The sequence below is a fragment of the Peromyscus leucopus genome, chromosome 17, assembly GCF_004664715.2.
Source record: "Peromyscus leucopus breed LL Stock chromosome 17, UCI_PerLeu_2.1, whole genome shotgun sequence".
Taxonomy (NCBI): domain Eukaryota; kingdom Metazoa; phylum Chordata; class Mammalia; order Rodentia; family Cricetidae; genus Peromyscus; species Peromyscus leucopus.
Genome location: NC_051077.1, coordinates 4,909,365 through 4,926,984, shown reverse-complemented (window position 1 = coordinate 4,926,984; position 17,620 = coordinate 4,909,365). Strand labels below are relative to the sequence as shown.

At 53.0% G+C, this 17,620-nt stretch overlaps 1 protein-coding gene across 1 annotated transcript in view; it reads right to left on the bottom strand.

Moving 5' to 3' along the window:
- Arhgef10 (Rho guanine nucleotide exchange factor 10) overlaps positions 1-17,620 on the bottom strand; it is an 86,056-nt gene that overhangs the window by 66,973 nt on the left and 1,463 nt on the right. The window contains exon 2 of the mRNA XM_037211892.1: positions 2,948-3,038. Within this exon, the coding sequence (XP_037067787.1) occupies positions 2,948-3,038 (91 nt within the window). The remainder of the gene's footprint in view (positions 1-2,947; positions 3,039-17,620) is intronic.

The window sequence follows — 17,620 nt, the reverse complement described above, 5'->3', positions numbered from 1 at the left end:
GAGATCTTGGGAGCCCACAGGTAGAACCAGACAGCGACAGCACAGAGACAGAAATGCTAATAGCCCTCTGATCTGACTTTCAACACAGAGGAAGAGGAACATCTTTGATGATGGGAGCCCCAGTGATGGCACAGCCTGGAAACCATTAAACTCAGGCAAGACTCAGCATCTGAACGGCTTGAACTGGCAACGACTTTCAGGCTAGGAGCCTTCAAGAGCATGGCTTGCGAAGCTGTGGGACGTGGTGGTGGATGGGATCAAGCTGAGGGCCGTGGAAGCAGAGAAACCTAGCAATAAAACCACTCATGCCTCCTGGAAACAAAATCTGAGTGTCCTGAGGCAATATGAGGGAAATCGGTCCTTGGTGGACTGGCTCATGGGCCATTAGGCACTCTTGGTTCTTGCTGGCTGAGGTCCTCATGAGTATCAGGGCCTGGGAGACACCTGGAGGGTAAGTATCACTGGAGCCACCAGATGCAAGAAGAGCCGTGTTTGGGCAAAGAGGACTGTGCTCACAGGAGAGCTGAGAAAGAGGCTGGTTCAGCAGGGGCGGTGGGACCAGTCTAAGGCTTTACTGGCCTTGCTGAACCTCACACTGGGGCCGGAGAGGCTCCCGCAGGTCTGAAGGATGCAGACCGGCACGTAAACAAGCAAAACAGACCAGTGGGTTTGTCCAGGTCACCCCAAGGCAAACGTGGCAAGACTGTGTAAAGCCAGAGTTCCCAGGGGAAAAAACGTAACAGGAAGCTGAGGGCTGTGCTAGTGAGCTTCTGGAAGGCACGAGAGCTTGCACAGCAGTCTGCCGAGGGCCTACGTGACAAAAAATGTACACCTTGGCCTAGTGGTGGAGTGTTACCCCCCCCTCCGCCTCCAAAGTGTGCACCGTGCATTTCTCCCCTATAGGGAAGTAAACTGGGGGTGGAGATTGCTCATCCAACTGGGGGTGGGGGGTGGGGGGACCCTTTCAGCAGCCAAGTGTGGCTGATGGAAAGGCGAGCATTACAATGTGAGCCTGCAGCCTGCCAGAACCAGGGAGCCCAACAGCAGCCACAGCTGGGCACAACTGGCCTAACCAAGACCATCAGTAGTCGGGAGATGTTCAGTGACCGCCCCCATGGCAGCAACAGAGCCCCAGGATGAGAAGCCTGGATGGCTCTGGAAGTTATTTCAGAGTTCTGGAAGAGGTAATGTCTCCCCATCCACATAGCTGTACCCCAACATTGTTCTTTACACAAAACAACGGAGGTAGGTAGGTGGCGTCCCACGTTAAGCTGGACCTCACTGAGGTTCCATTTCCTTTCTCACCTTCCCAGTCCAAGACCACTTGGCACCTCCTTGAAAAGACAGCAGAAGTCCTGCCTTCAGAGGGTCGGCCCACCCCCCATAGAGGAGGTTTCTAACTCATATCCTCACTGCCGTGCTCGAACCCGTGGTCTGAATGAACAGAATGAAGCTGTTCCTGGTCAAGGTCATGTCACGCAATGATACCCACCCCTCTCATCATCCTCTCTCCTCTCCTTCTCACTCCTGATGACTGATGGCCCCTCCTCTTCATACTTTCCAGTGAGTGAGTGTGTGTGTGTGTGTGTGTGTGTGTGTGAGAGAGAGAGAGAGAGAGAGAGAGAGAGAGAGAGAGAGAGAGAGAGAAGAGAGAGAGAGAGAGGAGAGAGAGAGAGAGAGAGAGAGAGAGAGAGAGAGAGAGAGAGAGAGAGAGAAGAGAGAGATCCAGTGAGCTTCATCAGGTTGTATACCACTGAAGAAAATCAAATCTCTCTCCCCCACCAGCAACTGTTAGTGCCTATAAATCCTCGTGGAGAGATGGCTTGGGACTTGCTTTCATAGCCTACGTTTCCTGGGTGGAGCAAACCCCAGCAAACGAGCTTCTAGCCTGAATATTCACCCACATGGGAGTCCCCTTGGGGTGGCAGTGTAACTGACTTTGCACTGGAACCTTCTATCTACCCAGTTCACGACCTGGGTCCTTCCCGGTGTCTCCAGGTCTTAGATGTGCCTTGGAAACAGCTGTACGCGTGTTACTGGTGACCCCCATGTGTCACCACACAGGCCCAGGGCTCCCAGGCAGCCGACAGTGGGACAGGAGGGCCAGAGCCAAGTGTGACAAAGGTCAGCCCCTTTCAGCCCACACCCGCAGGGCACTGGACACACAGCGGGATAACGGCCAGCCTCATGTGGCTACGCTGCCTCACAGCCACAGCTCACCCCAACCTTCAGACCTTGCCTCCTTCTCCATCTGCAGGGTGGGTGGGTAGTGGGGGTCTCTGACAGACAATCTTCAAGAGAAACCAACCAAAGGCCCCTCCTTTTGTCTCCGCCAACTGAGCAGGTAGAAGAGGACGCCCAGGTTGGCCTTGAGCTGCCCACAGGGGAAGGATGCGGGGAGAACACTGCCCCAGTCCACCCCCAGTGCTCAAGAGGTTGCCAGTTCCGGAGGGAACACGACTGGAAGGCTGAGCCTATCCCCAAATATGGACGGCACACACCCTGAGGTACGGCCAGCGCTGGATCAAACAAAAGAAACCTCACGGAAGCCGAGATGCTGAAAACATGTCACGTGCTGGGACACAGGCAGCCAGCTCCCTGGAACCCAGGTATATCGCTGTACCACAGGGGCAAAGCCCAAATCTCAGGTCCCATCTATACCACAATACCAACCTTCTCTTTCTTGCCCCATGCCAAGCAGTAGCAATTTAGTGATTCTGGAAGCTGGAGTCCACAGAACTCCTGAGGACCACAGGTTTCAGGGACACCTCTTTTTAATGTGCATTTGGCATGAGATCCCCTGGAGCTGGAGTCACAGACAGTTGTGAGCCACCATGTGGTTGCTGGGAACTGAACCCAGGTCCTCTGGAAGAGCAGCCAGTGCTCTTAACCACTGGGCCATCTCTCCAGCCCCCCAGGGACACCTCTAAGGAGGCAGATCCCCTACCTGCAGGCGCAGGAGGTGAAGGCTCTCCTTGGTCCATGCTCAGCCTCGCCTCCTTTCTCCACGCTTGGTCAGCACCAGGGGACAGGAGCCCCTACAAGCAGAAACATTGTCCATCAAGTTGGCATAAAAAACCTTCGCAGGAGACACCATTCGGGACTTTCTAGAAACAACCTGTAACAAGGAAAGAGGTCACCGCCGTCACTCCCAGCTGTAATGACAGCACTTACCATCTATTAGTTGCAAACACTTGCAAATCTCCCAAGAAGGGACAATCCAGAGCAAAACACAAACAAAGGGTTCTCAGTGCGCTGGACTTCACCTTGAACCATGGCCAGGAATTTGTTTTGGAACCCGAGGCCCTGGCCAGAGCCCTCTCGACCAACACCACAGCAGGTCTTTGCTAGATTTCACGCCATGTTCTAAGGGGGAGAAGTCAACACATAAGCCCGACAGTTTCTCCTCTTCCTTCAAACAAAACCTCAGCAGCGTTGAGTGAAGTTCCCATGGGAAGAGCTGCAGCCACAATCAACACTTTGCATGGCTGCTTACTGATCGGAACATCAATGACTGTGGAGAGCTGGAATACTCCCAAGTCCAGGGCATGATTATCTTGGGCTATCTTGGGCCCTAAACAGCCATTCCCCGGTCCCCACCCTCCCTGTGTGTGACCTACACACCATCCTTGTGACTGTGAGGTAAATACAGAACAGACCCTGTGGAGGCTTGAATGAAAAGGGCCTCCATAGACTCACAGGAAGTGGCTTTATCAGAGGTGTGGCCTTGCTGGAGGAAGTGTGGCATGGGGGCTGGACTTTGAGGTTTCCGAAGCCAGTGTCACTCTCTCTTTCCACTGCCTGCCAGTTCAGATGCAGAGCTCTCAGCTCCTTCTCCTGCACCGTGTCTGCCTGCACGCCACTGTGATTCCCACCATGATGACAATGGACTAAACTGTAAGGATTCTGTCCTTAATTACGTCATCAGCCTGCGATGGCGTCCCAGCCTAAAAAGCGGGTGGGCCCTCTGTGCGTCCCTCTCTTTCCTTTCTGCTCCCTCCTTCCGCCTGTCCTCTCTCTCTCTCCCTCTCCCCCTCTCTCCCAGTAAAGCTCTAAAAAGGTAACCATGGCACGTGACTCTCCTCCAGCACTCTCCTCTATCAGCATGGCCACCCACCACAGGCAGCGGCCAGCCACGAGGAGCACGCTGTTTAACCAACATTGGTGCTGAAACCCGGAATGAACCACCGAGGACCTGCTGACTGCAGTCGCCTGCTGCTTCCTCCCTGATCCAGCAAGACCACGAGAACGCGCGTGACCCTCGCCTCTGCTGGACCCTATACAGCTACCACTACTGATACCGCCCTGATTCTTCACCACAGTGAGTCTGCAGTTCTTGTGGCTGTAGTCTGAGCTATATTCTTTTCGACAGACACCCTAGGGTTGTCCTCGGGCTGTGCTGGCAACTGCAGGCACAATGGTGTCTAGGGTTCAACGGTGGACCTACTGCAGTACAGCCAAGCCCTCACCTTCCCTTGACGAAGAGGAACGGTGACTTGAGCTGATTCATGGATCTCTCTCCACTCTTTGGGAACGCCCAAGATTGTAGTCTGATCCCGGTTTGTTATTTTAATTTTTTTATTTTTCTCTCAGCTACAGCCGTGGGACAAAGGGGCGGATACATTGGCGGATAGGGGCGGGCACTGGTAAACCTGGCCGCATAACAGCGTCGTGGGAACTTCTGCCAGCGAACGGGCAAATAAGAGTTACTTTATCTCCAAGTTATCGCCAAGCTTTCTACTAAAGCTCTGAACCCCTCTCCTTCCCCACTTCTGCGTCTGCCAGGGCAACCTTTTCTGTCTGACTTCGGCCGGCAGGGGGCGGGCTCCAATGGGCGGGCTTGGGTTTCTAACGACTCGCCCTAACTCACCTTAACTCCACCCACTCATTCTCACGTGCATACAGACAGGTGCCTGATCTTTGCCTTGTCCCTAATTCCAAAAAATAAATTCTCATGCACCACGAGCTTTTCTCTGCTGTCGCCGGCTGCTTCTCCCCCATCCCTGTTCTAACTCACTGTTCAGCCAATGGTACAGGACCACCACAGAACTGGAGTCCAGAGATCATCAGCATCTTGTCAAACAGAAAGTTCCCAGCCACAGCCAAGAGGGATACATGTCTCCAGAGCAAATGGATGACAGACAGCATCCCACAACACCTGTCTACCTCAGAAGACTCCTCCAAGAACCAACCGACGTCCAAAAGTCAGCTGGAAGCACTTTTTGAGAGGAACAACGCCCCTATTCCCATCTACCTGCTTTCTTTTTTATAATAAGTGAAAGTCTAGGATGTAAGGATTCTGTCCTTAATTACGTCATCAGCCTAAAAAGCGGGTGGGTCCCCTGTGCGTCCCTCTCTTCCTTTCCGCTCCTTCCTTCCGTCTGTCCTCTCTCTTCCTCCCCCTGCCCCGCCTCCTCCCAATAAAGCTCTAAAAGGTAACTATGGCCTGTGATTCTTCCGACCAGCACTCTCCACCGCCGGCACGGCTGCTGCAGGTCGCGGCCAGCCATGAGCAGCGCCGATTTTACCAACATAAACCTCTGAACCTGTAAGCCAGTCCCAATTAAATGTTTTCCTTTTATAAGAGTTGCCGTGGTCATGGTGTCTCCTCACAGCAACAGAACACTGACTAAGACAGATCCCGAGCCTCCACCACCCCAAAGATTAAGAATGTCATCGGACAACATCAGAGGCCCAGAGGAGCTTCCTCCTCTTTGCTGTAACTCACCTACCTGAGGTAACCAAGTGCTCGGTGTTGTTACTATAAAACACTTCCGGAAACGGCTACCACACAGGGACATGGTTCTGCTCCCAGCCACGATCGTTCGTATTTGGCTCCAGACTAATCTCTCTTATCCCCTTCGAGGTGAAAGCTGGGGTTTTGTGCTGACAATAGTTTTTTGTAAAACCTGTTCCTCATCAGGAACAAAACCGACATTTTCTTAGCTACCTCTGGAGTCAGCAGGGCCAAGCTCCACAGGGTGTGTTTCTGTCCTGTCTTTATTTTCTGTGCTTCATTCTCTACATATATTAAAAAACTGAACTTGAGAAACAGTATTTTATGAGAAGGGTAGTCTGACCCACACCGAACCACTCAATACCCATCCTAGCTTCATCCAGGGACCACTCAACACCAGCCCTGGATCCTTCCTGGGACCACTCAACACCAGTCCTGGATCCTGCCTGGGACCACTCAACACCAGCCCTGGATCCTGCCTGGGACCACTCAACACCAGCCCTGGATCCTGCTTGGGACCACTCAACACCAGCCCTGGATCCTGCCTGGGACCACTCAACACCAGCCCTGGATCCTGCTTGGGACAGCTCAACACCAGCCCTGGATCCCTCTGTGAATCACTCATCACCCTCCCTAGGTTCCACCAGAACAGTGGGAAGAAAAGCAAACTGCTTTGAGATCTTCTCCATATGCTTCTGTTCCAGTGTCGGACAGGTGGATGCAATGCCCGGTGGGTGGCACCCCTGCCTCTTCAGCCACGGGCTCTCCACATACTTCCTGCCCAATGGCAAAGAGAGAGAGAGAGAGAGAGAGAGAGAGAGAGAGAGAGAGAGAGAGAGAGAGCGCAAAGCTTTGCACCTCACAACATCTAAGATGCCAAACCAGCCCAGTGAATTCTTTCACCCTAATTAGCAGGCTTGATGTTGGCTTTGGCATTTCCAGTAAGCCAGACCATGTTCTCATGAAGACCAGTTGGCTGCCCATGCCAAGCCCCATCATCTGCCAGTATACAGAGTCCCTGTCTGCCTGCCAACCTTGCTCGAATGTGCTCTCTGTTATACGCCTCTTGCATTGCCCCCATGCACGGCCATGTGGCTCCATCTTACCCTCAAGAGCACTAGAGTTGCGTAGATGCCTACCCGAGTGGCTAGGCCTCTTCAGTGGGCACCTGCTGTCTCAGCTCTGGAACCCGCATCATCCCACCACCACACAGCACTTGTGGTGTTGGCTCTCTCTGCCATACATGTGGTGAGCCACAGCCAGGCTTGACGGACTTACCGCTGAGAGAATAACCGCACCCCAGCTCTGAGAACAGACCCTGTTATTTCAGATGAAGACACTAGAGCTTGAGGATCTGCAAGATACACCAGGGCTATAATGAGGGCGACTGTTAGGTGTAGAGCCTGAAGGTCCAGAGCCTAGGGTAGAGGCAAAGCCCTCTGCCGGCCAACAAGACCTGGGCAAGATTCGAGGTGACAGAATCTCTCTCGGAGGGGCTGTAGGTGAGACACCCCATGCATGTGGTAAATGCACGTCTCAGTGTGAGGCACCCTGGCCGGGTCCACATGTGCACGGTGCTGCGTTGCTAGGCAACATCTGTGACTGATGTCCCGATCCCGTGCTGACCCTCCTCCACCCATCAACCTGCCTGGTATCGGCTGGGCATCCGAGGGTTTCAACAGTAAGAACAAAGGGGTTTCTGGGAGGGCTTCTTCCTGGTAAGTGGTGAGAAACCACAGGAAGCAAAGGACACACAGCTGTGTGAGACTCCCTGGGAGAGGGACGCTGACCACTTCCACGCCACCTCCCCAAAAGAAGGACGTGGCTGCTTGGAACGAACACCGCCCCATCTCCTGGAGCTCACGTGACCTCGTCCTTGCCTTTATTCCGGGAGCCAAAACAGGTCTAGGGTTCTGAGGACTCGGGCTGCTGAGGACTCAGCCGGTCTCATGAAAGAATGGACACCAATGAGCTGTGTTCTGTGAACGCAGATCCGGCCCTGGGACACGCCTTTCCCGGGCCTCATGCCCTTGTGGAGCAGATGAGGGCAATCAGTAGGTACTTTCGAACTCTTTGCAGTCCAGAAAGACCGGGACCAAAGAAGCGTGCGTGGCCACTGGGCACCTGAAAGTGTCATGAGATAAACCCAGGCTGACGGCATCGCTTAGCGCCAGTAAGAAACAGAGGCCAGCTAGAAACCAGAGCAGGCGGCAGTGCCCGGGGGCTCTAGAGGAAAGCAAAGCCACCCTGCATTGGCTTTGTGTGTCTCTGAGCTCACCAGCACTGCCCAGTGACCCCGCCAGTGACCCCGCCATCAGCACTGCCCACTGGCCCAGTAAGTGACCCTGCCAGCAATACTGCCCACTGACCCAGCCAGTGACCCCATCAGTACTGCCCACTGACCCCGCCAGTGACCCCGCCATCAGCACTGCCCACTGACCCAGCCATCAGCACTCTGTACTGACCCAGCTGGTGCCAGCCAGTGACCCAGCCAGCACAGTCTGCTAACCCAGCCATCTGCACCGCCCACTCACATGGCTGGCACTGCCCACTGCCCCAGCCAGGTGCTTTCCACTTAATCCCTTCTTGTCTTGCAAATGGCGCTCCCGGGAATGCTTTCACTGCCTCAGCCTCTCTGCCCTTCTCTGCTCCCAGCCTGACAGAATCCATGGCTAATGCAGGAAGGAACTCACCTGGACTTGTTGACATGAAATATTGTGTTAAGTAATCCCTAAGAACAAAGCCCTATTCACAGGCTGAGACACAACTCTGGACATGCTCCAGGTGAAGCGGACATTGCGGAGGCTCCCGCTGAGATGGGGGTGAAGGTTAGGTAGGCCATAGCTAGAGGGGTGCAGCTGGTGGGCCTAGTCCGGTGTAAGCCTGAGGAGACAGCCTCAGCACGCTGGAGAAAGCTGATGACCAATGAATGCACCAGGAGGGCTCCCTGCCAGCCTGTGTCTTTACTGCTGCAGTCTATGCAAAGACCCCCAAGGCTGCCTCAGGCCTTTGCAGCCACTGTGCTCCCGGGACGTCCTGGTCCAGCTTCCAGGGATGGCTCTTGAATATACATCCTTCAGGACTCAGCCAGCCATGTTACCGTATGTACCATTCAAACTCCAAACAGTCCAGGTCAGCTCAGAGACCCACTGCATCCACCTGCCTGATCCCTCCGGCCCTCACAAGAACCCGAGTCCGAGAGGACAGAGAATGACGGGCTGCAAGCACAGCCCCAGCCAGGCACCCGAGCTGTGCTGCTGGCTGGCCTGCATCACCTCCTTCGTTGAACTCAGCAATGTACGTTCTGCACACAGAACGTCCCCAGAGGCTCCCAGCAGAGGTGGGAGTCAGGAAGGAGGAGGCATCCAGGCTAGAGCCTATTGAACTTGAAGATCAACACGCCAGGATGGTGCTTTACCGTCAAAGAGTACCTTCCCTTGGAGCCTGGCTGGCGGCCTGGGCGCCCCAAGGCATGCCCGGATTGCGACCACAGATGACACAAACCAATAATGCCTCAAAGACTCATGCCATATAAACAAAAACCCAAACTGTATGTTGTCATCTAAACGTCTATGCAGTTATAATTTCATGTTGACTGGGTAATGCCTTTGCAAATGTTCTTCGGGAGACCGGATGACATTACGCTCAGAAAAACAACAGAGCAGAATGTCTCTTGCAGAAGGGAGCAGGCGCCAGAGGAGCGCTGACCATCTGAACTGACCGTCTGTGCCCACGCAGGCTGCTTGGGTAGCCTCTGGGGACAAGCCTTTCTCTGGCCTTCTTGTGAGGCCCTTAGAACAGTGTATATCAGCCCTTGGTTATCCATGGCCTGTAATGCCCCAGGCAGGCCTAGTCCAGGAAGGTACAGAACTGAAATGGGAAGTTCATGACCTGACCAGGGAATAAGCCAGGATTCAAAGCAAACCATCCCAAACGAGCAGAGGGAGGATAAGAAGGGGAGCAGGGGAGACAAAGAAAACTCCCCCAAGTCGCTGTTGACCATGGGGATGCCCCGTGATTTCGCACATACAATTCTTCAAACTTTTGAAACTATCCGGGGTTGCGGTCTGTTTCTACACCTAACGTGTTGGGACGCCAGCAAGGAAGAGAGGGTGTCCTGGTTGTCACGTGCTTGGAGACTTCCTCTCTAGAGAGGCTCAGGTCCACCGGGCCCAACTAAGACTTCCTTAATGGAAGGAGAGACAGTGAGGACGGGTGGGACAGTGCTGCCCTAGCCGGGGACGGACATGGCTCCCTAGAACTGAGCCGCCCAGCACTGTGGGAAGGCACCTACCAGACCGAGAAGGCTGATGATCAAGGGGGAGGGTGGCTGCTGTGACTTGGGAGTGGACGGCCTGGAGTTCCTGTTCAGGACATGGTGGGCCTTTCAGAACGAAGGGATCCAGGTATGGTACAGGGGTGAGGTCTGCAGGGGGTCTGGGAGGACAGCAGCACCCCCGGGACGTCTGTATGACTGAGGATAGGACAGGAGGACTATCACGTGGTGGAGCCGAAGCTGAGCTTCAGACCCTAGCTGGACTCTGTGAGGCCGTAAGTGACCCTCCAGATGGCCCTGTAGTCATGTCCACTCTCCTCCATTGTTTGTGTAGACTCAGACTCAAGTGCAGCCTGAGGAATCCTGCCCGCCTGGTGGCTGTTAGCAGGAGTCTAGGGATCCCCGTATGGATTAAGAGCATCCTGTTCCTGTCCCACCTGTCCAGTTCAGCTGTGGAGCAAGACACCCAACCCCGCATCCTGCAGAGGAGTGTGTCCTCTCTAGTGGGACTCTCAGGGGTCTGCACCACCATCCGTAAGCAGGTATCGCTGTAAAGGCGCTTGGGATACCCCTCCTCTGTTCCTTCTGCCCAGGTGGAGGAAACAGGCCGTGTGGTCTCTCACGTAGGGCCCTCGGGAGAAGGGTCGTTCTCCACTCTCCTCTCTCCACAAACCAGCTGCCGGCATTCAGACACTATCTCTGCAGCCACCAGCAACCTGTTCCTAGCCTGGCCATCAGAGGCCTACCTCTATGGATCAACAGGCTCCCTTCCTGCACACTTCTCTTGGGGAGGTCTCTCCGGGTGCCACACTCTCTCTGCACCCTCTTCTGACTCTTTGAAGCCCAGAGTGATTCCACACGCCTGCAGCTTCAGGACCAGCTGTATGCCTAAGACCACGCACGCAGTACTGTGATATTGAAGGGAACTACCCACCCCATGCCTCAGGAAGGCATCCAATGGACAGCTCAAATCCAAACCTGGGCACCTGACCTCCTGCTGGTGTCTTCCTCTCTCGATAAACAGAACCCCCCCCCCGTCACCCCCAATTCTCCTCTTTCTCTTAGACCCAGGTCCAGATCCATGAGCAAAGCAGGTAGTTTCAATTTCCCATCTTCCCAAGGCTGGCTGACCATTGGCCAGCACTACCCACACCTGGTCAGTGACTATGACCAACTCAGAATGGGCCTTCCTGCCTCCAGCTTCTCCCCTGCGGGGTCAATGCAGAGTCCTGTGAAAACACGGACAGACCCGCTTAACGCCCGTCCTGGCTTTCGGTTGCTCTTACCTACAGAGTTATTACTCCAACCTCCACAACTGTCACTCTGTCTCCAAGGAAACAGCGTCATCCAGACACAATAACGCTGGTGCACATATGAATTCACAGAGGCCTGCACAGGGTCAAGCCGGTCCTGAGAGGGCTAAGTAAACCCAGGGTTCCACACCTAACCAAGCAGCCATTTGCAACTGATACCTGCTGGCAAAAGGAAAAATCAGTTTTTTCCAGTAGAGTGTCACTGGGTGTATCAACCACACTCCAGGCTTGGTTCGGTGCCCAGGAGTAGTTGGCCAACACCAAACAAACTCTATGGTTGGTTTGTTTGTTTTAGCTTTCTGTTTCATTTTTGTTTTGCCTTTTTTTTTTTTTTTTTTTTTTTTGGTCTCACACGTTTCTTATTTGTTTTGATTTTCTCCCCCCCCCCTTTTTTTTTAAAGAGAGAGAAAAAACATGAAGTTGGGTGGGGAGGGTGGTGGGGAGGATCTGAGAGGGGCTGGGATGGGGAAAACATGATCAGAATCTATTGTATGGAAAAAGGTTAATTAAAAGAAGAGGTGCTCACCAAGGACAGTGGGGTGAGCCATCTGCAAAACGCAGCACGTGGTACAGAACTGAAAACCTCCCAAGGTGACAACAGGTAAATTCAGGCGGCTTCCTCCTCTTCCCTGTGGGCCTCACCGCACGTCCCACCCTCTGCTGACCTTCTGTCTAGACACAATGGAGGGCGGAAGAGACTCTTTCTCAGAAACAGCCCTCCCACCTCCACCGAGAATCACTGAGGAGACCGCTCATCCTGGAAGACATTAACCTCCCTTCCTCGCTTCGAGTACCTATGATTAGTTTCCCAATCGCTTGCGCTGCCTGACAAACACTGCCCCTTTCATGCCTTCCCGTGAGGTCATCCAAAGCCTGCATGTCTAGACTCTATCCCGAAAAGCAGAGGGCCCGCCCCGTCCAGGCCAGGGCCCCAGGCTTCCCTGCATTCTTCCACTTCAGATCCTCGGCTCTGGGCCGTCAGTGGAGACTAACTGTGTCCCTCTGACATTCTCAGAAGCAAATGGGAGAGTTCAGTCTTTGGCTCTGACTGATGCAGCTGGCATGCCCACCTGAGCTCTGCCCCTCTGTTTCTCTGATGGAGCTGGCGGTGCCCACCTGAGCTCTGCCCCTCTGTTTCTCTGATGGAGCTGGCGGTGCCCACCTGAGCTCTGCCCCTCTGTTTCTCTGATGGAGCTGGCGGTGCCCACCTGAGCTCTGCCCCTCTGTTTCTCTGATGGAGCTGGTAGTGCCCACCTGAGCTCTGCCCCTCTGTTTCTCTGATGGAGCTGGTAGTGCCCACCTGAGCTCTGCCCCTCTGTTTCTCTGATGGAGCTGGCGGTGCCCACCTGAGCTCTGCCCCTCTGTTTCTCTGATGGAGCTGGTGGTGCCCACCTGAGCTCTGCCCCTCTGTTTCTCTGATGGAGCTGGTAGTGCCCACCTGAGCTCTGCCCCTCTATTTCTCTGATGGAGCTGGTAGTGCCCACCTGAGATCTGCCCCTCCGTTTCTCTGATGCAGCTGGCGGTGCCCACCTGAGCTCTGCCCCTCCGTTTCTCTGATGCAGCTGGTGGTACCCACCTGAGCTCTGTGACTCCGCTCACCATGGGCTGCTTCCACCCCCCACCCCACTGAGTCAAGAGCTTCGAGCAAAGCATCAATATTCTTGTCTCTTCTGAAGCCAGAAGGCAGGCCAGTGCCAAGAAGCAAACTGGCCAAGCCCACACAGAAAGGCTCCTCTCTGCAGGGCTTCAACAGCACCCCACCCACGTGACCCCCTGACCCAGCCAGACTTGGGCCCACACACTGCGATGACACACTCCATGGGTTCTCATACACAAACCCAGGCCTTCAGACATGGAGTCGCTGGACTATGAAATCCTCTGGACAGTCCACACTTGGTCCTCACCATCGGGTCACCACGGTCATCACCATCAGGGCCCAAGTGGAAACACCGCTGTATGACACAAGCCCTGGCCTTACGGGTCAGCCCGCTGCCTCACCATGCCGGTACCAGACGGTTTATCCTCTCCAAAGACTGGGCCTCCAATCCTGAGCTTACAACTAACAAAATGAGCACCAAAGAGTACTTCATTATTCTTAAATTCGTTAAAGAAAGCCAGAAACCAAGCTGAAATCATGATTCTGTTTTCCTTTTTTTAAAAAAATAGACCAAATAAATAGAATGAAACAGTAAGTAGGCAAAGGACCTGGCCAGCTGGCACAAGCCTTAGCACTGAAACCAACCAACCAACCAATCAAAAAATCCAAACATAAACATTTGTTTCCTTGGTCTCGCCCATGTCTTTTCTCCTTTTATTTTGTTTTGTTTATTTCAAAAAGGGTTTCATAGGCCGGGCAGTGGTGGCACACGCCTTTAATCCCAGCACTTGGGAGGCAGAGCCAGGAGGATCTCTGTGAGTTTGAGGCTAGCCTGGGCTACAGAGTGAGATCCAGGAAAGGCGCAAAGCTACGCAGAGAAACCCTGTCTCGGAAAAAAAAGAAAGAAAGAAAACAGAGAGAAAGAAAAGGGTTTCACGCTGTAACCCAGCCTGTCCTAGAATTCACTAACAGTTCCGCTGGCCTCAAATTTGAAGTGACCCTCCCGTCTCTACCGCACGGATGCTTGCACTCAACATGTGAGCCACTACCCCGACTTCCTATACAGCCTCACTTATCCACACCAGTGAGACACGACACCAGCTCAGACATCATCCGGACAGTACTCTAGAACTTTCTCTTCAGTGCTGTATCTCCAGGCAACGTCCACAATGCTGTCTTTAAAAAGAAATGACAAGCCGGGCGATGGTGGCGCACGCCTTTAGTCCCAGCACTGCGGAGGCAGAGGCAGGCGGATCTCTGTGAGTTCGAGGCCAGCCTGGGCTACCAAGTGAGTTCCAGGAAAGGCACAAAGCTACACAGAGAAACCCTGTCTCGAAAAAACAAAAACAAAAACAAAAAAAAAAAGAAACGACATCAGGATGGAGCTGTGGCGCGGTGGTAGGACACCCACCCAGCATGTGCAAGGTCCCTGGGTTCAATCCCCAGCACTGCAAAAAAAGTGTCACAGGGTCAGGGGAAGGTCGAAAACACCCACCAGCCACGCCCACAAAGAAAAACAGACCTCAGTGTCTAAAGCTGCCCACACCTTCAGGAGAGCAGCCCAGTGGAGACAGCCAGTTCTCTGCAGCAAGGCATGGACAGGTCCAGGGCTTCAGCTGCTTCTGCTCTTATTGTCGCAGCTCAGATCCACTTGTCTGCCCTTCCTGGGGACTGCAGCCTGGCCTGGGCCAATCAGCACCACATTCCTCTGCAGGACACTGCCCTAAGCCAGACCACAGCCGTGCGCAAGAGCCACATTCTACCCACTAGGCACACTTGTCCACGGCTCCCCTACAAGATCCTTCATATGACTGTCACAGTTCTACGTTGGACTGCAAAGTCTTGGTATGCAGCCAGAGCTAAGGTCAAACTCAACATCCTCCTGCCTCGGCCGCCCCAGTCATGAGATGTGAATATGTACCTGGTTTTACACAGTTTTTCGTGTTGTATTTTACAGCCCAAATCACTTCCCATATCAGACGGTGGCATAGGGAAGGTGAAAACATTAAACCTCACAACTTTTGAAAAACATTTTACCTCTTCCCCATTGTCTTGTAAAAAATGGAACAGCCCACAGACACCACTTTCTGCTAGTAGGTGTACATTAACGTGACAAGGAAAAGCAAGAAATGGCAAAGGTGGAGAGAGGTCGACCACAGCACTATGAAAAATTACTGCTCTGTTTCATAATCAAGATTTCAAAATTCACACACAGAAAGAGGCAAAAGTCAGCATCCAGGCCCCGCCCCCATGGAAGGCCAGGTCAGTGGGGTCAGGCAGAAGACCCTGAAGGGGGTGCACTCAGGTAAGGGGCTGATGGCAGGACCTTCGTAAGGTACACTGTACCCTGCATGTTCCTATACTTGTTGCCCGTCTCCAGAAGGTGCAGCCCAGGTCCTGTGCACAGTCAAGGCCAATACCTTGCTACCTGTCCACAGATATACTCACGGATCACCTGACACCAGTTCTCAATTCATTTCAGACCCTTCCAAGCTGTCGGTCCTAGAACACCCACCCCAATGTACTGTCCCCAACTCACGTCTCCAGAGAGCACAGCTAATAAGACGTGTAGCTCTGCCCCAACAATAATTAACGGTGCATCCCACTCTGTCTAACCCAGCCTTGCCTATTTACCTCTCCACCCAAGCAAACTGTACTCAGGAATGAATGGCAATATGCTCTGCCTAGCTCCAGACACAACCTTCCATTGTGTACTTACTATTCTGAGTCGTGCAATTAAAGAATGACGTATTGTACAACAGGGGTTTCTTTCAATTATGAAAATGGCTTTATGCTGTTATCTACAGACGACAACAGCCACAGTTGCTGCATTTTCACTTGTCTCTGGTGAACACAGAACACTTCCTGGTATTGAGGGGGGGGGGGGTTATACATATTGCTTCCCAGAGACTTCACACGGGAGCAGTACCAAGCCAAGAGTGGACAGCCGCAGGGCTTGTAGTGACTCCATCAGGTAACCTAGGGCCCAGGCACACAGCTCTCCCCACCCTTTAGAACTGCCAGCGCTTGCTCCCAGACTCACCAGAAGCAGCAGCACATCAAAACACCAAGGCGTGCTTTGATAAATACTTTCGATGAATCTAGAAGATCCAAACGCTAAGAGATAAAGAGGGCCGCGGTGTGTAGTAATAGAGCTTGTGCGAGCATGATGACATGGTTCTAATCCAAACTCCTCAAAAACAAACAGTCATTTCCAGTAACCGGCTTTACCTCACCCCTCAGAAGCTAAAACTCCTCTGTCAATAACTGGGCTGTATGGTGAAGCTAAGAAATGACGGGCGTCACCCAACACAGCAACTCTTCCCTCTGAGAAGCCATGAACTACTACTCACTGTCTAACTCTGGACAGTGACTTCCCACAAGGTTGTAACTTGTGTTTGATACTGAAGCCAACGAAATGAGAGGAAGCCCAGTTGGAGCTGGAAAGGAGTGGTATGCATCTAAGGATACTAAGTATAACCCTCAGTGATCTTTTCTGATAAAAGTTATTTTTTGGTAAAACAGAGATTCGAGATATGTATGTTATTAGTTACTTTGTTATTGCTGTGGTATAGAAGGAAAGGTCCATGTGGTTCCTAAGGGATGCAAGTCCATCATCATCACTGAAGGGAGCAATGGCCGCAGGTGTGGCGGCTAGAGGAGAAAGCTGAGAGAGAGCTCATTCCTGGAGCTACGCGCATACAAGCATACAGCAAAAAAGAATACATCCAGAATGGTGCGTGGCTTTGAAACCTCAAAGGACATACTTCCTCCTTCAAGGCCCCGCAAACCCCCCACCAACTAGGAACTAAGAATCCAAGGGTCTGAGCTTGTGGGAGACATTCTCATTTAAGCCTTCGAAACTTTATCTATGCATTTATTTATTTATTTATTTATTTATTTATTTGGCACTTACTGGGTGGGGATCCAAGCCAGCCTGCTGCCTGCCAGGCAAGTGTTCTGCCTCTGAGCCACACCCCAGCCCTGCCTCCTTGTTTATATGAAAGGTCTCACTGTTGTAGCCCAGGCTAGCCTCAACTTAAGCGCCAACACTGACTAGTAAGCTGTAACTGAGACGCACCCTGCATTGGAGTCCACACCAAACACTGTCTACTGCCCTCTGGGAACTGGCATACTCATTAAAGGCCAAACATCCTTCTGCATTCAAAACATGGGGTCCCACAGAGTGTCCCAGGCCCAGACACCTGCTTTTATTTACTGCACATCAGACCAAGACCAAGAGCTTGATTATTGAGCAATGGTGGGCGGCAAATAAAAAAAAATTAAAAACAAACAAACAAAAAACAGCAGTCACCTTCACCCTAAAGTGGACATCAGGATCCTAAGCATCTCCATTCAAACGCCCCAATCTGACATTTCCCAGGCAATTCCAGCGCCCTGTGAATTCACCCCAAATCTCCAGCCCAGAGACTGCAAGTCACTATTGCACATGCCTTAGGGCTTTCTCCTGAGGCTACGGGGCATCCATGATGCTAGGGGCTAGTGACTGCTGTCTGTGTCTAGGGAAGGCATTCCCTGAAGTTAGGCGGCTGCTCACTGCTCTGTGTCTAGGGACACCCATCGACGTTGGGGGGCTTCTCATGGCCTTGTGTCTAGGGATACCCGCTGACATAGAGGGCTGCAGGATGCCTTACCCATGCCTGGGGCCACCTCAATGTTGAGAGACCGCCTGCTTC